At 45.9% G+C, this 18,217-nt stretch overlaps 1 protein-coding gene across 18 annotated transcripts in view; it reads right to left on the bottom strand.

Moving 5' to 3' along the window:
* Positions 1–86: 86 nt before the first annotated feature.
* Positions 87–18,217, bottom strand: part of LOC1280408 (uncharacterized) — a 61,267-nt gene continuing 43,136 nt past the window's right edge. For 12 of the 18 annotated variants that reach the window (XM_061659944.1, XM_061659946.1, XM_061659941.1 and 9 more), the window contains 5 exons: positions 9,156–9,379; positions 8,388–8,532; positions 8,028–8,315; positions 7,284–7,397; positions 87–5,493 (listed from right to left, as the gene is read on the bottom strand). In XM_061659944.1, the coding sequence (XP_061515928.1) occupies positions 5,300–5,493; positions 7,284–7,397; positions 8,028–8,315; positions 8,388–8,532; positions 9,156–9,379 (965 nt within the window). In that variant the 3' untranslated portion in view covers positions 87–5,299. Of the gene's footprint in view, positions 5,494–5,892; positions 7,046–7,283; positions 7,398–8,027; positions 8,316–8,387; positions 8,533–9,155; positions 9,380–18,217 lie in introns of those variants that run through there. The other 6 variants (XM_061659953.1, XM_061659952.1, XM_061659955.1 and 3 more) reach the window with 1 other exon arrangement.

The following is an 18,217-nucleotide window of genomic DNA, read 5'->3' as shown; positions in this document are numbered from 1 at the left end:
TGTTCCTGTTGTTAGTATCTGCAAGTTATAACAGTTTTCTTTTCATTGTCATCAAAATGATATAAAGATCCAAGAAAAGCACTCCATTCGCTTTATATGTCAATATTTATTTTTCCGTTTTTTTGCCGTTCATTGGTTTCGTTCCGTCTTTTCTGGTCTCTTCTCGACTCTCTGTTTCTCCGTTTCTCGCTCTCTCCCTCTCTCTCTGTCTCTCGTATCAATTTCGAAAATTGCTCTATAGGCTTACATGCTACGGTAGCTCGCTGAACTGCACTACCTTTCCCCATCCCTCGTGGAACCTATCCTGCGCTGTTCGCCTTTCCCAAACTCTTTGCTTGCGTCCGTTTCAGGTTATCTATGGTTTCCTCGTCACATTTAGTTTGTCCGTTTCGCGTCCTGTATAATTGGCCAACCGCCAGCGCCAGCCTGTTCTGCTGACAGAACCACTGCTTCCAATAATTTTAGCTGCGTTGGTGCGCGCTCTGTGCGACTTTCCTGCTAGCGCGCTCGAATGTCTGCATGCTCGATAAAATATACTATTTCCTTACGCTCCTTGGGTTTTGGTTTGCCACGCGTTTGTCCTGCTCTCGTGTCTTGCCTTGTCTGTTAAATCGTTTCCATTGTTTAATTACCATACACTCACACGCACACACACACACACACGGACAAATGTTACAGATGGTTTATTTCGATAGAGTTACAATAGAGCGTTTTGCCGCCATGCCATTGGGTTGATGTCGATTACTTGTGGATTACTTCCAGGTTGTGTGAGTGTGTATGGGGCTGTCCATTTCAAATACTTGGCAATTTGGTAAGTTTTTCTACTGATGACGGTGCTGTGTTTATTTTTTTAACTATTAATTGTTGTTTGTTAATTGGGAGGGGAGAGGTTTTCCTCTTTCTGATTGTATATTTCTCCGGTTAAGACGTAATTTCGTGTGTTTTTAAATGCTCGTTTCCCAGTACTTCAATATGATCGACTTTTGTTTTGAAACTGGAGTGAAGTTTCTGCTAAATCGCTGTCTCATTTAGGACTAGGTGTGGTTTTAACGTAGTTTCACGAACACTCTAGAGTGTTCTGTTCTGTATTAATTTCTTCTATTCCTCTCGCCACGAGTCAATGAAATCATACATCACGTGTAATAGGAATGAATGCGATGAGTTCGATTTTTCCGCGCCTCCAATGGACCTAACGTATGAATCTGATAATTTCTCTATTTTGATATAGGTATCTATGTTAGTATGTATATATATAGTTAGATTTAATCATATGTATCGTTGGAGTTGTATAAAATTATGTACAATCGGAGTGTCGTGTGTGTGTCAGTTTGTGTGAGATTGTGTTTGCTAATATGAGCGCTCTTCCTCCAATATATTGATCTTTTTTAGTTCAACAATAAATGGATACAAAGTTTAAACCAAATCTAACTCTTCCAACCAAAATCAATACCCAAGAAGTCAGTTAAAAGTAGACGAAAGAGCATTTTGAAAATGCGTTTTGTTATAAACTTGATTCAACAGAACCCAAAACTCAATGGCGCATACCTTTAACACTCTAAGCGTGTATCGCTTGGTTTAGTAAATGTTTTTCTTTTTTTACTATTTTTTGTTCCAAGTGACATTTGGATATGTCGACCGTGAATGATATCCAGTTGATGCACTCTCCTGCTATTGATATATATACGTTGACGTTGATGGTTTAGTTTCCTTCTCGCTTCTCTCTTTTCGTTTTTTTTGTTTAATACGTCCTGTAATCTTGTGTTCCGATATGTGGGAATAAATGGGTGATATAGTCAAGTTTTGTGTGTTGGTTCGTTTAGTTTAAGGTTTCTTCTTTGAGTTTGCTTTCTTTCCTCTATGCCATTGCCTGAAATTGTGAACTGTTTGTTTGTGTATTTAGTATGTTTTCTTGTGTGTTGTTTTCAACTTTTGAATGTTGTTCTCTTTTCTATCGTTTGTAAAACATAGCTTAGAGCTTTATATATTTCCCTCGGACTTTCGGTGGCGTTAGGGAAACAATTTGGTTTTACAATGTTGTATCAGCATGTTTGTGTAGAGCAATTTTGATACATCTTCCCGTTGTCAGCACAATCAGCCAACTTCATCAATGTTGTCAAAAAGGTTTATTTCACGATCAGATAATACTTTCCTTTTGTTTTGTTAGCGTTTAAAGATTAACTATTGTCTCAGAGAATTGATGGATCGTTAGCAATATAAGATCGTATTCCGTAGGAGAGTGTGTGTTTGTGTGTGTGTTTGTGTGTTTCAGAAGTTGGTATTGAGTTAGGGGTTTCGAATTTGGTTCCTCGTTTCAACAGACTAAACATAGCTGGAGCTGGAAGTGAACCATGCTCCGCGTAGTTGGACAGAAAGAAAGAAGTAGGACGTGGTTGTGCGGACATTTGCAACACAGGATTTCTAAACAGATTAACTAGGAGCTGGTGCTATAGCCTTCGCCCAGTTTTGTCCTCAGCGGCACCCGACATCCTTTCGAGAGCACATAGACATTCATCTTGCTTGCAGGACGCTTTACTGGACAGATACATATCTAAAACATCGATGCTCATCTATGGTGACGCCATAACTTATGTTTTTCCTATGCCCGATGTGAGTGTTGCGCAGGTGATTGCGTATATGGAACGTAAAGCTCACATCTTTCAAGTACACACTCTGTACACATACAGTCACGTACACACACACACACACACACAGAACATGCACAGTATTCTTACATTCGTCATACACACATGGTACATCAATACGAAAGTAAACAAGTGAAAGATCCGCATCACCAAAGACCAGAGATCGAGCTCCCCGGCAATGTCAGGGTCAGCTATTGGGATTTGAGCAACCAAAAGAGCTCTTGCAGGGTCTGAAAAAGAGCCTTTGACAAGGGAGATAAAACTACTTCCACACACGTTCCATGGTCAATCACAAACTTTTTCAGTTGACAGGAAAAGGAAATGGAGGGATCGAAGGGGAAAGGGAAAGGTTCATTTCTTTGTCCTATTAATCGATGAGAGGTTTCCTACTGTTTTAGTTTAATTGTTTTACGTTTCTTGTCTACCGTTATGGCTAAAAGTATGCTTTCCGATGTATGCGCACTCCAGGATACGTAGCAGCCCTTAGTACATCCTGTGCACTTGTCCTTCGTTCATCACCTCTCCACTACTATCGCGCGCGCTCTCTCTCTCTCTTTCTCCCTCTTTCTCTCTATATCTAATAAGTATGTAGCGTTACTTTGCGTTATTGTTCTAGTTGCGGTGTGAGTGCTGCATTACCTGTGATAATGGGTCTCTCTATAGCCTTAGAAAGCGACTGCAAGCGATTGCGAAACAAAAACACCCCAGATCAAAACGTGTGTGTTAGTGGGCCAATCAGTCCCCAGCGCGTTTGTGAGATGGAGGTCGCGAAAAGGTGGAGGACTAACTCCAATCCAGGACCTGTTACTTTCAATGGGTCGATGAGCCGCTGCCGATTGCATTTCGTGTGTAAAAATTCTAAAAACGGCAAACTTTGCGATCCAACCTTGACTCCCCTTGGCTCAGCCTTCGGGGGAACAGGACAAAATGGGGTGACGGGGGGGAGAAGCTGAGTTATGAGCACGGCCTTTCTATCGGGCAGGTGAATGGGGGGGAGGGAGGGGATGTCCACCTTTGCCAAAAATTGAAGTGAAAGCAGAACCGTCGCGCCCGAGAGGGACGTGCGCATTAGCTAGTGATTGTATTTTGCCACCTGTTATTTGTATTGTATTCTCGCTTAATCTACTCGCCACCTCCCCTTCCCCGCCATCCTTCTTCAATTGATAAATTTCACAAAGCTATTAAAGTTTAACGATTCTACAATCAAATGGGGGTGTTTGGGTATGGGTGTGTGAGTGAGTGCATGAAATAGTGCTCGAATGATTCCGAGTGTAGTACATGATGATGTTTTGTGAAGCGGTCCCACATTTTTCCCGGTGTGAGTGATTATACCACACGCCACACAAGCGCACGGTAGTGAGCTCGCGATATTATCTGATTTCCCTGTTTTTCTTCTTCTTCTTCTGTAGGATATTCTAATATTTGCACGTGTGTGGTATGTTTATACTAGTGCCCATCGTATTGTTTAGTGTATCAGTCATCTGTCACTGTTTGACAATCGGGTAGTGGTCGGCAACAGGGCCCTGTCAAGTGTGCGTTTTTCGCTGAAAATGATTGCTCTCCTACAAATAATGCTGCCAGTGACAGGTCGTCGCACTAGTACGCTCTAGAGCAATAGCAATCTCTAGGCATTAAAATAACGACCTCTCGGCACTCGGCACTCGCCGTTGGCCCGCGGACTAAAGTGTGAAGTTGCAAATACTGATCGAATGGAAGATAAATGCTGTACTCAAGTGGAAAAGACATGGGTGTGTCGAACCTTCCCTGATACTGGTTTTTTGTTTCTGTTTCTTCTGGCGGTATGGAACATACTTAAGCAGGTTTCGCTATAAATCTTGTACGCACAAATCAATCACCGAATTGCTGCTTCGGTAAGGTATGCTATATGCTTTCCACTGTTTGCACTATGGATTTATCGCCCGGGATTTTAGCTACTGTGGTCAGAGGTTTCTAAACAACTACGGTGCTCTAACAGATTCCTTTCGAATGGCCCACGTTTGATGGTACAAATGATACATTTTAATTTACATTCAACATCTTTGGAATAGTCAGGAACAGCCGGGAACGGACATCCGAAGTAGGTTGCACTACTTTATCACCCTTTGAATTGGGTTGACGCAGAGCATGAGTATACCATGCTTCTTTGGGTTGCAAAAATCCAATGGTAGATACAATGGGTACAACCTTCCCTCTCCTGTTCCTACTAGGAAACGGCTTAAGCGCAGAGTATGCGCAGTTAAATAAACCGAAAGACAAGGAGAGACAAAGCAGATCGGTGAGGCTTTCTATGACATTACATTAAATATTATTAAGCTAAGCTTTCATCTCCGCAGAGCTGTACACGATTAACATTAAAAGTTGGATAATTTGCTCGTCAAGCGCCACCTTCCTTATCCAGTTTCGTGTTGTTGCTTTGTTCAGTTTAATATCTTCTTCACTAGCTCTACAATCCTGTCTATGGTTTATTACATTACTCGACTCTTTTTCCATTAGTTTTCTACCGATTTCTATATATTTTTTTCTTTTGTTTTGTTTTTGCTATTATAAGATTGATTTCTTCTGCGGTCGTGTTTTTTTTTGTGTTGGTTTCTTTAGTTTGTTTTTCTTTTCTTTTATATTTACCATAATAATCATTAATTGTGGTATAATTGTTTTCATTAATTGCTACAGTTCTTCGTGCTGTTGCTCTCCGTTTCTCTCCTGCTGCAAACAGTTGATGTTGTTTCGCTCTCTTCAACGTGCTGTTCGTGTTGCTCGCATTGTTGCTTGTTTGCTTGTTGTTTGGGTACACTGTTTACTCCCTTTTTCAATATTACACCCTGCGCGGTTTTTGATGACCAACCAGACAGTCCTGCAAGACGAATCGGTGTAAAAAAAAGGAGAAATAGCAAGAAAAGGTACATTTTTTAGTGTTTGATTTTTTAATAAGAAACCACGAATGGGATAAAAGATAAAAGAAATATGAAATGAAGTCGAAGCATTAACTTTCAAGTTGTTGTAACACCCATGTTTGTTGTTAGGTTAGTTAAACTGCTGTTCGTACCTTACCTTCCCATAACGAAGGCAACACTAGAGATTTGCGGTATTACAATAAACAAAACAAACAACAAACTCTACCACCGATCAAATGTGATTGAATGTGAATGAATGTTGAAGCAAAGAAAGCGGAAACAAAACAGAAACAAAAAGTTCTTGGGTTAGTATACTTACTTCATATAGTGCCGAAAAATTTGTTCTCCAATTAGCGTGATTTTTGTTTGCGTCGTTCTTTGAATGAATGATGTTCTGTAAGAGATGTTTTGCGTCGATTTTCTCCGAATTCAGTCGTGTTTTCGGTGGTGGTGGTGTTGTTGGTGTTAGTGATGTTAGTGGTAGTAGTAATAGTAGTAGTAGTAGTTTGCGGCTGTTAATATTATCAGTGATCGGTGGTGGGATGAAGGTGATGGAGCTGGTGTTCGTTGACTGCGCCCACCACTTTCCAAACGGATTTTAAGGTTTCTGTTTTGCAATTTGCGAAATTGTTGGGTTGAAATTTGCAGTACTAGATTTTGCTTGATTGCTTGTTCGTAGTTTTCGTTTGTTCGTGGCGTGGTGTAGCGTTGTGTTGTAGTCGTTATATTCGTACGTGCTCGAACAAGTAATATGCAACAGGGGCCGGGCTATGCAAGCCGATCGATGCGGGTGTCGTTGGCAATGTCTGCTCTGTCCTTTTCACCTCTTGAAGATGGCAATTGGCTTGAAAAGCGTGATGTTCTAAGTGCGTGGGCCGTTCACATATTGAAGCATTCGGCAAGCTCTGGTACACATTGCGCCGATCAATCAAGACGCTTCGATCGTCGCAGTACCGCTCGGTTGTGTTGCATACTATCTGTTCGATACGGCTTCTCTTCATCATCTTAATTCCATTGTGTCACGCTGTCTTCTTGCTACTAGCCGTTGTCGAGCAGCTTCAGAGAAGGCGCTGGTGCTAGTGGCCCGCGTTCCGTATCCCCTGTGCAAACGTCATCCGCACGATCGATCGTTGTTGACGTTGCTCGAATTGTTGGGTTACGTACGAGTTTACACTCTCGTTACACTAGCACCTCGAACCGGGTTAGTAGCCGTTGTTGTTTTGAATCTCTTTGCGCTCGCATACTCCTCACGTCTCGCTCGCTCGCTCGCTCTCTCTCTTTCTACTCGCCTGTCTGTCACACTCGCACACGTCCGTACGTTCTCGCTTGTTCGCTCACTTAGTATCATTCATTCATTCATTGCTGTCTTGCTGTCTGTCGTACGCTCATCAGACAAACCACTCGTCTTTCTGTGAGGTTTGTTGCGATAAATCCGGACCTAATTGTCTTAATTTGCCAGGCACCAAATGGGACGGACTTTGGCCATCAATTTGTGTGGAATGCGGAGGTACCCTACAAAGCGAGCGACGAATGCGAATATTCCCCGGGGAGTTGTCGATGGAATGACCGGGAAAAGAGAGGTTTGAATTTGTAGTTAATCGAACAAGGAAGGAGTGGGGCATTGTGAAGGAAGGGGTGGTTAGCCAAAAATGTAGCCCCAAAAACGGACCCAAAGGCCACACGTGTCGGTAGTAAAGAAATTGAAGGATCTGGATGATAGTTGGAGTGCAGTGGAACAACGGTTAATTACCTAATGGTCCCGCAGGGTGATGCAAGTTTCCCGAAGCAGGTATTGTTGTTGTTTCCCGCGGCAGAGTTCCTTGAAGATGTTTCGATGAACCATTCGATTCTATCATCTGGTTCACTGCATATTAGTTCGTGCGTTAAACCGTTCCACATTTCATTCGCCGTTTTATATCATTTTCCATCCAGCGTGATGTGTTATCCACCCCATTGAGGGGTTAATTTGGCGTGATGCAATTAATTGCATTTGGCGCAGTATAGTTTATTGTTACCAAACAACGGAAATCAAAACGGATGACGAAAATCAAGCATGAGCCATACATGAAAGAAAGAAGAAAAGAAACAAATAGAACCAGTATGAGACAACTTGTATTACATGATCGGGCGATACAATTTAGCACCACAAACGCACAAACAATTGAAGGAGCAAGTCAGGCAAACGGGTAACAGGAGAGCCAACGTAGATGATGGCTGGGAAGATACGTAGGCACTCTAGATTACGGTACTATTCACTATAAGCATCATACTCCAAATACAGTAAGCTTACAAAATCAAGTCTACATAATGCGCGCGCTACTCCCGAAGATCTCAGCTGCGGGGTTTCGTTTCTGAGCGATCGATACCAACAGTTCATAGATCTAATAGGGTCATTAACAAGCTTGACTTGGACCACTCAAAGCGTGGGTGAGGATTTGAAGGGCTCATCGGCAATAGCAAACGAATGACTCACAAGGCAAACGGGCACACTTACACTGTATCGAAGAGTTCAGCTGGTTCGGTGTGTTGCGTGCGTTGCGCACGTACACGCAGATCGTGATGCCGATGATGCAGCCGCAGACGATCAGACTGCTGACGCCGATCAGTATGACCCACGTCAGGTCGATGCCGAAGATGGTGTTGATGTAGCGATCCGGGCCGGGGCAGAGCGATCCGACCGCCTCGTCCGATCCGTCCGCACAGTGGCTGACACCGTCGCACATGAGATCCTGGTGTATGCAGAAGTCGGGCACCTTGCACCGAAAGTCTGCGCAGTTAAGCTCTGCAGATGGAAAGGGGGGAAAAGTGTAAGTTTTGATGAAACAAAAAACAAAATGCTGTTGATGCAACCTACTTGAATCTTTCACGGATGTTATGACCATCTTGAAACCGTTTGTCTCCGTGCCCCAGTTGTCGGTCACGTACTTGAAGGTGAGAAAGTTCGTCTTCGTGAACAACGCTCCCACTGATTGTTTTGTGTCCTTACAGGTCAGGTCCGCCTGGTGTGGTGGTGCAAGAGAGGAAAAAGTTTAAACCGAACCGAACGCGTTAATCGTTTAATGGTGGAGAAAATGGCGGGTGAGAGAGAGAACCAGCGAGAGCAACGTACGCCCGGACATGCCCGGAAGATAATAAATGAGATAAGTTCAGGGCGGGAGGGCGACTGCTTGGGTTGCGGGTGTAGAAACAAAGGATGATAAACGGAGTCCATAATTTGTCGGATGGATTCTTCGCTCCGCTCTCCGCAAACTATGCACATTCTTGGGACAAATCTTTTGCCGGCGATCTAGCCCACACGGCCAGCGGGATGGCCCGGGCAGCATGGCACGCTGATTGGCATAATATTTAAACCTGCTGTCGTGCTCGCTGTCTAGCGCGCGAGCAGTGACAGGTTTTGCTCCTTCCGGGCGCGTCACCACGCCCCCCACTGTCACACGCTAATGGTGATAAGCTGTGCTAATTGTTTTTTAAACTGCTTGTAAAACGGGCAATCGGGTGTGCTGGAAGGGAAAGTTTGCGAAGTGGTTCGGCGCTGCGGCTTCGGGGTAGGGACGATTTGCTGAACCTTCCCATGTAGATGCTGTATCGCAAACCATGTTCGCATTAAAACGTTCACACTCACCTTATGCGTACCGACAGCGTGTGCACCGTCATATACATACAAATGATCATTACAGTCTAGTTGTAGCATATCGAAACGTAACATAAATCTCTGCAGTATGGAGTGCGTTTGAAACGTGACCACACAGTTTAGGTTCCTTTCGTTCCTCGACAGAAGGGTAGCACCATCTATTTTTCTATAAAGTAACTGTAGAAAATGATTTTTACAGATCGACTCCATGTAATCTGAAATCGGAAAGAGAAAGAGAGACAGGTGTTGTGGTTAGTGGGTTGCGGTTTGTCCATTGTGTCGTTGATTGATATATATGAGTGTGCGCTGTGGAAACAGATTGATTGGAAAGATTGCCGATGGAGCGGGATTGGAAGCTTCTAGTTGGAACAGTCCGCTACAATCATGTCACAGCAGAGAGAAAGAGCGATACAGAATGGCTGTTTTGGAGATGGAAAATTGGAAAGTTTAATTAACCTGCAATATGTGGCCAGCGTTTGAAAGTCGTGAAAGCAAAAGTTATCTTCGAACGGTGGACGAAACGATGGACGGAAAAGCTTTCCCTCCCCTCCCCCGTCCCGCTTGGTGGCACGACTACCCGTCCCCTATTGGGAGCATTTATTTGATGGCAAAGGCCACAACTACACAACACAAACAGACAAAAAGGACACCAAAACCAAACGAGGAGCAACTTTCGTTTGTGGTTAAGTGTAACAACTAAATCCTGTACCCTTTTTGTACCAGCTCGACCGTGTTCGTTTTCGCCACTGCAGGAAGTGCTTCATTTTTCATTCCATCCAACCACCGGCTGCTCGGCCCATCTGCTAGCCAATGACACAAAAAGGAAAACTCACTCACTGGCTCGCTCGCTCGCCCGTTTGTCAATCGGGGCCGGGTGTGTGCTCAGCTGGTGGGATGCGAATTTACCTTTTTTTTCTCGTTTTGTCCCTTGCAGGAAGATTAGGATCGATTTTGTGGCAGTGAGGGCCGATCGGCGTTTCCGGTTTGCGAGTAGCGAGTTAATAAAAGTTTACAGCATTGATAGCTCCCCTGCCCTCGCCTTGGTGAGTGGTGGGAAACAGGGCGAAAGTTGGCGACAAGAGGCAAAAGCCAGCCAGTGTTTCCAGTCGATCTATCACTGTGTGCCGATAGCCGCTGGGCGTTCGACGATGAGCTTGTCGCGTTTTGTATGAGTATCTATTGTCCCTTTTTTCGTGTGTATGTCATCTGTGAAGCTTTACCAAGAAAGATAGATGGATGGAAGGTTGGGAAAAATGTAGGAAAGGCCATAATAGGAAACATTGGCGTAACTTATCAAGGTTCAGCCCTACGTTGATGATGCTGTAAATATGTTTTTTTTAAAGCAGAACATAAGTCCCTGAAAATATCCCATTACTTACACCTGAACCTTAAACGATACATCACTAAGAACATTAGACGGTCGACGCTTCTAAGCATAGCTCAGCATAACAAGTTGCAGACAGGCATTGGGGATTGACACACGGATTGGATCCGTTTTTGCACTTAGCCCCAAACCGCACTTGCCATCTCGTCTCCATGAGTCCTCCGTGCAGTCGCCGTTTCTACTAATTCAAAGACCCATTCAGGGGCTGCCGCATGCCCCATAGAAACGACCTGTACCTTCCCGTAACGCTGCTGCGGTGGTAATTGGCCGTTGATTACGGTTCGTAAATAATACAAAAACTTCCGCACCCGCGCTCAATTATGCTCAATTAAAAAGTAATTACTGTCCAACTGTCCGTCCGTTTGCTGGATGGAATGCCCCCGACCCGGGGGGGCTCCGCGGTCGGTGTCGGTGTGACATTAGCGAAAGGAACACCTATCACCTATGGGCAGAAGGGGGTTGTTTTGCCAGTGTGCACCATTTGCGTGTTGCGCACGTCCTGCGGCTTATGTGTGTGCGTTGTTGTGTTTTAGTGATGATACTTCCTCATATTCCTTCCCTGCCTCTCGGCCGGTCGTCGCTGCGGGCCGCGGCAATTGCAAATCACGTTCTGTGGCAGTAAAACGGCATTATCAAGATTTTATCGATTACATCGCATTAGTGGTCACGAGCGGCGGCCGCTCCGGTGCCGACAGTCAGGGACCATGCACTTAACTGTTAACAACGTTGAAGCATTCGAGTGGTTATGCTTTTTTTGCTGTTTGTTACCCTACCGTTGTTTGTGCTCTCTCTCTCTCTCTCTCTCTCTCTCTCTCTCTCCCTCTCTCTCTTTCTCTCTTGCACATTCGGTGGCACGGGTTGAATGTGTGTCGCCCGGTGCCATCTTGCAGCCTTGATAAGCTGCTGTTGACACTTCAGGGACACACAGACAGAACGCAGCGCAACGGTGACGAAGAGGGCCAGGATGTCATGAAGGACACTCCTGGTACACTTGACACGCCAGACTTTCTTATATATGTGTGTGTGTGTGTGTGTGTGAGTGTATGTGTGATCCGTTCCGTTTTTCGCCTTTCGCTTGGAGAGTAGCTGCTGACACTTCGAAAATGCCACGATCCCTGCCCGGCACGTCCGAAGGGTTGATGACGTCCGCCGGTGAAATACTCGGCACGGCGCGGTGAGGCGACTAAGGAGAAGCTAGGGAAGGCAGCGTCTTGTTATGATGCGAATTAGTAGTCGCTCGCCTAACACGTCACATCGGCACCGAAACAATGGCGGCCGTGCTTATTGACTCATTTAAGACGTTTATGACGGTTCGACACGGGCGAAATGTGGCGGGAGGATTGCGGTTCTTTAAAGTATTCGCCCAGGGAAAGTTTAAACCTTCAAGAAATGTGTACCATTGTAGCCGGCTGGTGGGTGTTGGAGTGGCTCTTAGGCAAAAGAAAAGCAAAGGAAAAAAAAGCCTCCTCCAGTGACACACCAAGTTTCCTTAGCCGTACACGACTTGCTTCCACACTTTCTCTCTTTCTCTCTTGCTCTGCAAACGTGTTGTTTGTTGTACGTGTGAACACACACACACACACAAAAACGGTGTTTGTGTCAGAGTTTAAGTAGATACTTGTTTCGGTATCAAGTTTGTCTGCGCTCGTGTGTGTGTGAGTTTGTGTAAAGTTTACAGGCCATTGTCACCGTCGCTCGCGGGCCAGGCCCTCGCTCTTAATCGGCGTTACATACTTTGCGCTTCAAGTTGCACTTGGTGGCGCGAGGGAAAAGGATACACAATTAGCAAAACCACTACAAAACATGCCCTCCAGCCGCTGTGTGTGTTTCAAGTCCGTGTTCCCGTGCGAGGGGCATACCGTTTAGGGAAGAGGCTTCAGTCGTTGGCACGCGTGTGCCCTGATGCGTAACATATTGTGCTGTTCTAGGAGTGTGCTTTTTCCACCTTAATTTAAATAAACTGAGTTTTTGGAAAGTTGAGTCCTCCCTTTTTCGCATCCGCTTTGAATGGCGGGCGCTTGCACGTGTCTTGTGTTGGACTCATTCGCTCGTGTCGAAAGGCATTCTACGAACTCTTCGCTCCATGTTCCTGTGTCTCTTCTACTCGTGGAATGATTCAGCTGTGGGCTTAACCTTCACGATCCACGCTATTTATGTGATAATCAAAACTAAACATTTCTTTTCATTCGTTTCTTTGCATCCCAGTGCGATGGCGATGGCTTAATTTTATACCTTTTCGCTTGCACTATGCGAGAATTAGCTGTTTGCCCTCGCCGAGGGTGCCCCAGAGACAGACAAAAACATGCCCCAGGTCGGCCGAATCGAAGAAAGCTAACTTTTATCGCCTCGTCCTTCCGACAGGTGTGTGTGAGTGTGTGTGTGTGGGCATGGGATAAAGCCGCACGATTTCCTTTATTTGGCCGGGGATTGGGAAGATTTCTTGCACATTCAGCCGCGACCGAAAACAGGTGCGTGGGATGAATGGGAATGTGAAATAGAAGCAAACAAGAAAAAAAAAAAGGGAAAAAGAACGACCAGAAAGAAGGACAAAGCGAGGTTTCTTCTGATAAGGTTCTGAACGTATCCGGTCGCTTCCAGCCCACACTAACACTCGTAAACGGTTGGACGGTCGGTCGGTGCGGTTCCCACTTGAGCTCAGCGTTGCGTGAATTTCATCAGCGGTAATACTTCGTCCCATTGCTGCCTTCAACTCACTCCACCATCCCCACTTCCCAACTTCCCCAGTTTTTACCCCGTGCCTCCCCCCCCCCCCCGTGGACCGGAATGATCAAAGGACTAATGTGCCAGTTTCGATTCTCTTCCTACTTTTCCGCATGGCTTAACGATTGGAAACATGCGCTGCGGATGTTGTCCGCTTCGTGCTACTGCTGCTGCTGCTGCTGCCTGGGATTTTCGTGTTGGCCCCGGGTACAAAAGGCGTTCGGCACATCGCACACACATTTCGGGCTCCCCGCCCGCGAGCAGCTGCCAACCGCAAGCACCGCACCGCACAGCGCGTCCATTGAAGCCGTCATCGCGCACAAGGAACCGTACGCAAGAGCGCCATTATGACAGTTGCGTATGTTGTTCTATCTACCCCGGTTGGGAGGCCCCGGTTCTGCTGGCTCTTGGAAAGCCGGTGTGACCGAGTGATGATGGTGGGGTGGTGGTGTGAAATGTTCCAATCGAATCTGTGGCACACATCTTGCGGCGTCTCTTGGTGCGTGTGTGTGTATGTGTGTTTGTGAGAGAGACGCCGCACTGCTTTTATATGAGGCAAATCCCTTTAATCATAGCAATTTATAAATTTCTATACCCAAACTAAAACCGCCAGTCGAGGTCGAGATTCCGATTTGTGGACCAGTACTGTATGGGGGTTTGTCCCTGGTGGGTCCCAATGGAAATCGAAATGGAAATTGAGGTTTTGTTGGTGGTGGGAAGAAGGCGAAATGGGGAGACATCCGTCGACAGCAAGGGTCGCGATTCTCGTGAGGAATGGGAAGATCTGTGAACCGGTTTAGCTTCTCCGTTCGATATCAATTGATGCCAGTTTTGGGGCGGATGTTTCGAGAAGGGAGGTCTACAATTTGAAGTAGAATTAAGGCGACCGTGGAAAACCTTGAATTCAATTACGCACACAGAGGGCTAAATGCCACGTAACTTGTGCGCTTAATGGGATAGCGAGCGCTCGTGTGTTTGTAAATGTGCCTTTTGCTTTCGCTGTGAGTAATCAGGCTCAACTTCTTGGAAGTATTGTTTTATGTGTATCTTAATTTTCAGGAGAAAACAATTGGTAAACGTCCTTTAAGAAAGTTTGACATTTCTAGAGAGCTTAACATAAAAGTCGGCAAGCCAACATGCATGAAAAATTCATCAATTGCGATTGTGGAAGTTGGAATAGTTAAAGTATCTTCTTGACTGATCATGTTTCTTTAAATGAACGAACTAGACGGGCCCGAGGCTTCGTAAGAGCCAGCAAAAAATGAAGATTTATGTACATACGCGTGGCGCAAGCTTCGATAATGAGCTTAAATTAGAACGAATAATCCACTCCCATCTCGTTCGCCCATTAGTGTTGCGCGGCTGGAGAGTGTTATTCTTTGCTCATCCATCGAACATTACACCCTTCGTTTTCATAGAGAGCCCCTTCCTGCAGAAGTTGTGCCTTCATTACAAGACGTAACAGATCAAGGCTGGGAGGCAACCGTTCGAACTTTAAGCGGAAACTTTGTGTGGAGTCGGATTTTCGGGTGCACAAAATCTGCAGAGTGTAAGAAAAGGTAGGTAAACGCGCGTATGTGTGAAGCAATCAAATGACCACACACACACACCCATACACTTCCACATAGAGCGTTAATGGAAACTAGCCCACATTTGGTTGGCGTGGTGGGGGAAAAAATCGATCGAATATCGAAGATATTTCCACCATAAAATTCCCACCCGAAATGAGCAAATCTGGGTCCGGAGGTCGCACGCCGTTAGCGTCGACTCGTCGTTATATCCGGCGCCATGTAACGATGATGAAATTAATAACCTTTCTTATCGGTGAAGCATTAGCGAGATATGCAAGCCGGAAAATGTGGGTGTGTGGGTGTATGTGTGGGGGAAAAAGTCGGGCCGAGAAGCGATAAAGAAAAATCTTTCCTTACCACCTTCCAGTCGTCGTTGGCGAAATGGTTACGATGGCCATGTTTGCCCCGGGAGCGAGCTAGTAAAAGCGGAACAGTACAACAGTGCTACAACACTGAATGTGGGGAACGCGGATAAAACAGTGTAACAGACAGCAGTAGGCTGTAGTAGTGTGCCGTTACAGCAAGGCAGTAAAGTAGGACGGTTAAGATAACCAGATGGTACTGGATTAGCTTCCGAAGGAACATCGGGGGTCATATGTAGCCGGAGAGAAGGCTTTATCCTTTCCATGTTTTTTTTGCTGCAATTTCCAATAATTTGAAATGGAAATATCTTCTACCACCGTTTGTTACCGTTTGCTAGCTAGCAGCAGCACAATAAAAAAGAACTGTATGCTGCACCAATCATACCAACGATCGTTTACTTAAACCGGCAGAAGAACAACATTCCCAAGCATCCGATTTACACAGATGTCTGTGGCATGAATGGTTGTTGTACGGAGTTCTTGGAAAAGGATAGAGGGAGGTTAGATGAGGATTGCCTGCACAACTTGCTCCACCCTTGCCGGTACACCGGAGCATGTAGGATTTGTGCTTTTCATTCCTCTTGACCCGCTCCCATTGCCGTCCGTCCGCCCTAATCCCATCTTAACCTAACTTAAGCTCATGCATGTTCTACGCGTCCACTGCTTTCTCGTCCCCTACGCAACTGCAGGCAGCGCTACAACCTACAACCACCGGAGCCCAGAAACGCGTGTGTGCCTTTGCGGTTAGACAGCAGCAGGATGGAAATGACGAGCAAAGGTTGCAATGGGTTTCCCAAGAAACTTTTTCACAGTTGTGTTCTGAAATACCACCTTTGCTGGAATGTCTGCACAGAGCTCTAGCATCCTTGCAACGTTGAGCAACTATTGGACAGGTTTCGTAAAGCGGTAAAACAAAACGATGATGTACTATTTGTTTCCATGCACAACTAAACGAGAAAAGAGAGCGAGAGAGAGAGAGAGAGAGAGAGAGAGAGAGAGAGAAAGAGAGAGCGCGCACAAAAACAAGACAAGACCAACTATTTCAGAACTCAGGACTGTATGTGGCGACGCAACAAACCACTCTGCGTTCAGTTTATATTTGCCCAGCGAGAGACAGTGTAGGCTTCCCTTTCAAACCCACAAAAGCACAACCCGCACCCGCAAAAACCGGAAAACTCAACTTCCTCACGGGGTTTGATCTCAGCGAGAAAGCGCGGGCGCGCGCGCGCTCAACCGGTCGCGGAAAAGTGGTTACCAGCTTCCTCGACATCGGTTTTGTATTTCTACGGAAGGTGGGGATCGTCCCTTTCACCCAGCCTGTGCTGAAAAACGCCCCGAAGGCTCGTCCCGCCTTAAACTTTGTCGAGAGCAAAGAACAGTGCCGCACACGTGATATGTCGCGGACTGTGCGTGACGCGTCCTTTTTATGTGCTTCCATTATAAATATCGTCATAAATAATACATACAATCATATTCAATTTCCATTGCCCATGACTTCTTCCGGTGTGCGGATATGTCGGAGGCGAAGAGTTTCTTGCCACTCCTCTGGTGCTCCAGGCGGTATCCGGTAAACTACACCCGGGCGCCGTACGTACCTCCGTGACAGCAAACGGGTAAAAGGTGTTTCCGAATTTGGAACTACATCTATGGAAGGCTTTTACGTGCTCACAAGCCTTGAGACAGTGGTTTGCGTTCCTTGGTAAATTTGCAACAAAAAAGGGATAGAAGGAATGGCGTACAACTTGCGTTGTTTGCTCCACATGGTTGTAGGCGAGCCGCCTCGACGGTAGTACACTGGTTGAACCGTACCGGACCGATGTCATAAATTATTCCCACTCCAATTTAGCTTCAAGTTGGCTCTGTATGTGTGTGTGTCCGTGTGTACGGCAAGAAATCAATGAATGAAGTTGAACAAACCGATAGGAAAGACACTCCAAAAAAGCTCAATTGATATCCATCATTTGATCGTTTCAATTGCACCGGCATTTGAGGCAAGATAGCATCCATTTGGGTCTTTGGGGGGAACAATTTAGACAGTAATTTTGGCAAGCTACTTTCCTGAAGTGTGTGTGTGTGTGTGTGTGTGTGTGAGTGTGTTTGATATGTCTGCTGCTGACTGCTATTTCCACCATATGGTCTGGTCTGGAGCGTAGGAGGCACGAACCGGAGCCGGGCGTGGGGACAGAAGCACAACAAAAACAAAGCAAAACGGACTAAACGGCCTGACCTAGATCACTATTTTTAGATTAAGCAATAGAAGTCTGGCGTCCATGTGGAGACCATCACTGGGGTTTGGCTTCGTGGAAATGATACATTGGAAGTTGGGGCTATTGTGCAGGACGAGCAAAGAAAAGTCGATTCGCGTGTGCAGTGCGCTCTCTCTCTCTTTCTCTCTCTTTCTCTCTCTCTCTCTCTCTCTATCTTTTGGTTTCGAATTTCCCGTCTGCTGGCAATCGGAAAACTTTTCCACTGCAGCTGCAGACGGGGTAGTTACTGGACTGGCCAGCGGGGGGAAGTGGAGCGTACGGTCGCGGCTAATATTAGAAGCGCAGTATCTTTCATTGCGAATTCGTTTCGCGAACCAAGACTACCACCACCTGCAAGGGACCAGCTAGCGCTGCCGATTGGGGACGCAAGCACTCTTAAGGCATTATTGTTTGAGAAACCGATCACGTTCCTTGCATTTGTTCGTCCCCGCTACGGTACCGCGTGACTCGCACATGATAAAACTTAAACTTTTGCCGCTAGAGGGCGCCCCGGGAGTTGGTGGAGTAGGTTCTAGCGTAGAAAAATGTATGCCCGGTTCGGCATTCCACATCTATTGCCGCTGGAATGGGATTGTATCGTCGCAGGTGTATAGCGTGCCCGCTCCATAAACAGCAGCTGAGAATGCACCGCCCCCCCCATCCCAGCATTCAGTGTGTGGGAGTGTGTGTAGGAGTATGCTAATGGACACCGAAAACCTGGCATGCATCCATCGGCTCCCGTTTTTCGGCTAATGTATGCAATCGATGC

Source organism: Anopheles gambiae, chromosome 3, assembly GCF_943734735.2.
Source record: "Anopheles gambiae chromosome 3, idAnoGambNW_F1_1, whole genome shotgun sequence".
Taxonomy (NCBI): Eukaryota; Metazoa; Arthropoda; class Insecta; order Diptera; family Culicidae; genus Anopheles; species Anopheles gambiae.
The sequence above is the reverse complement of the archived record's forward strand: the minus strand, read 5'-3'. Positions and strand labels throughout refer to the sequence as shown.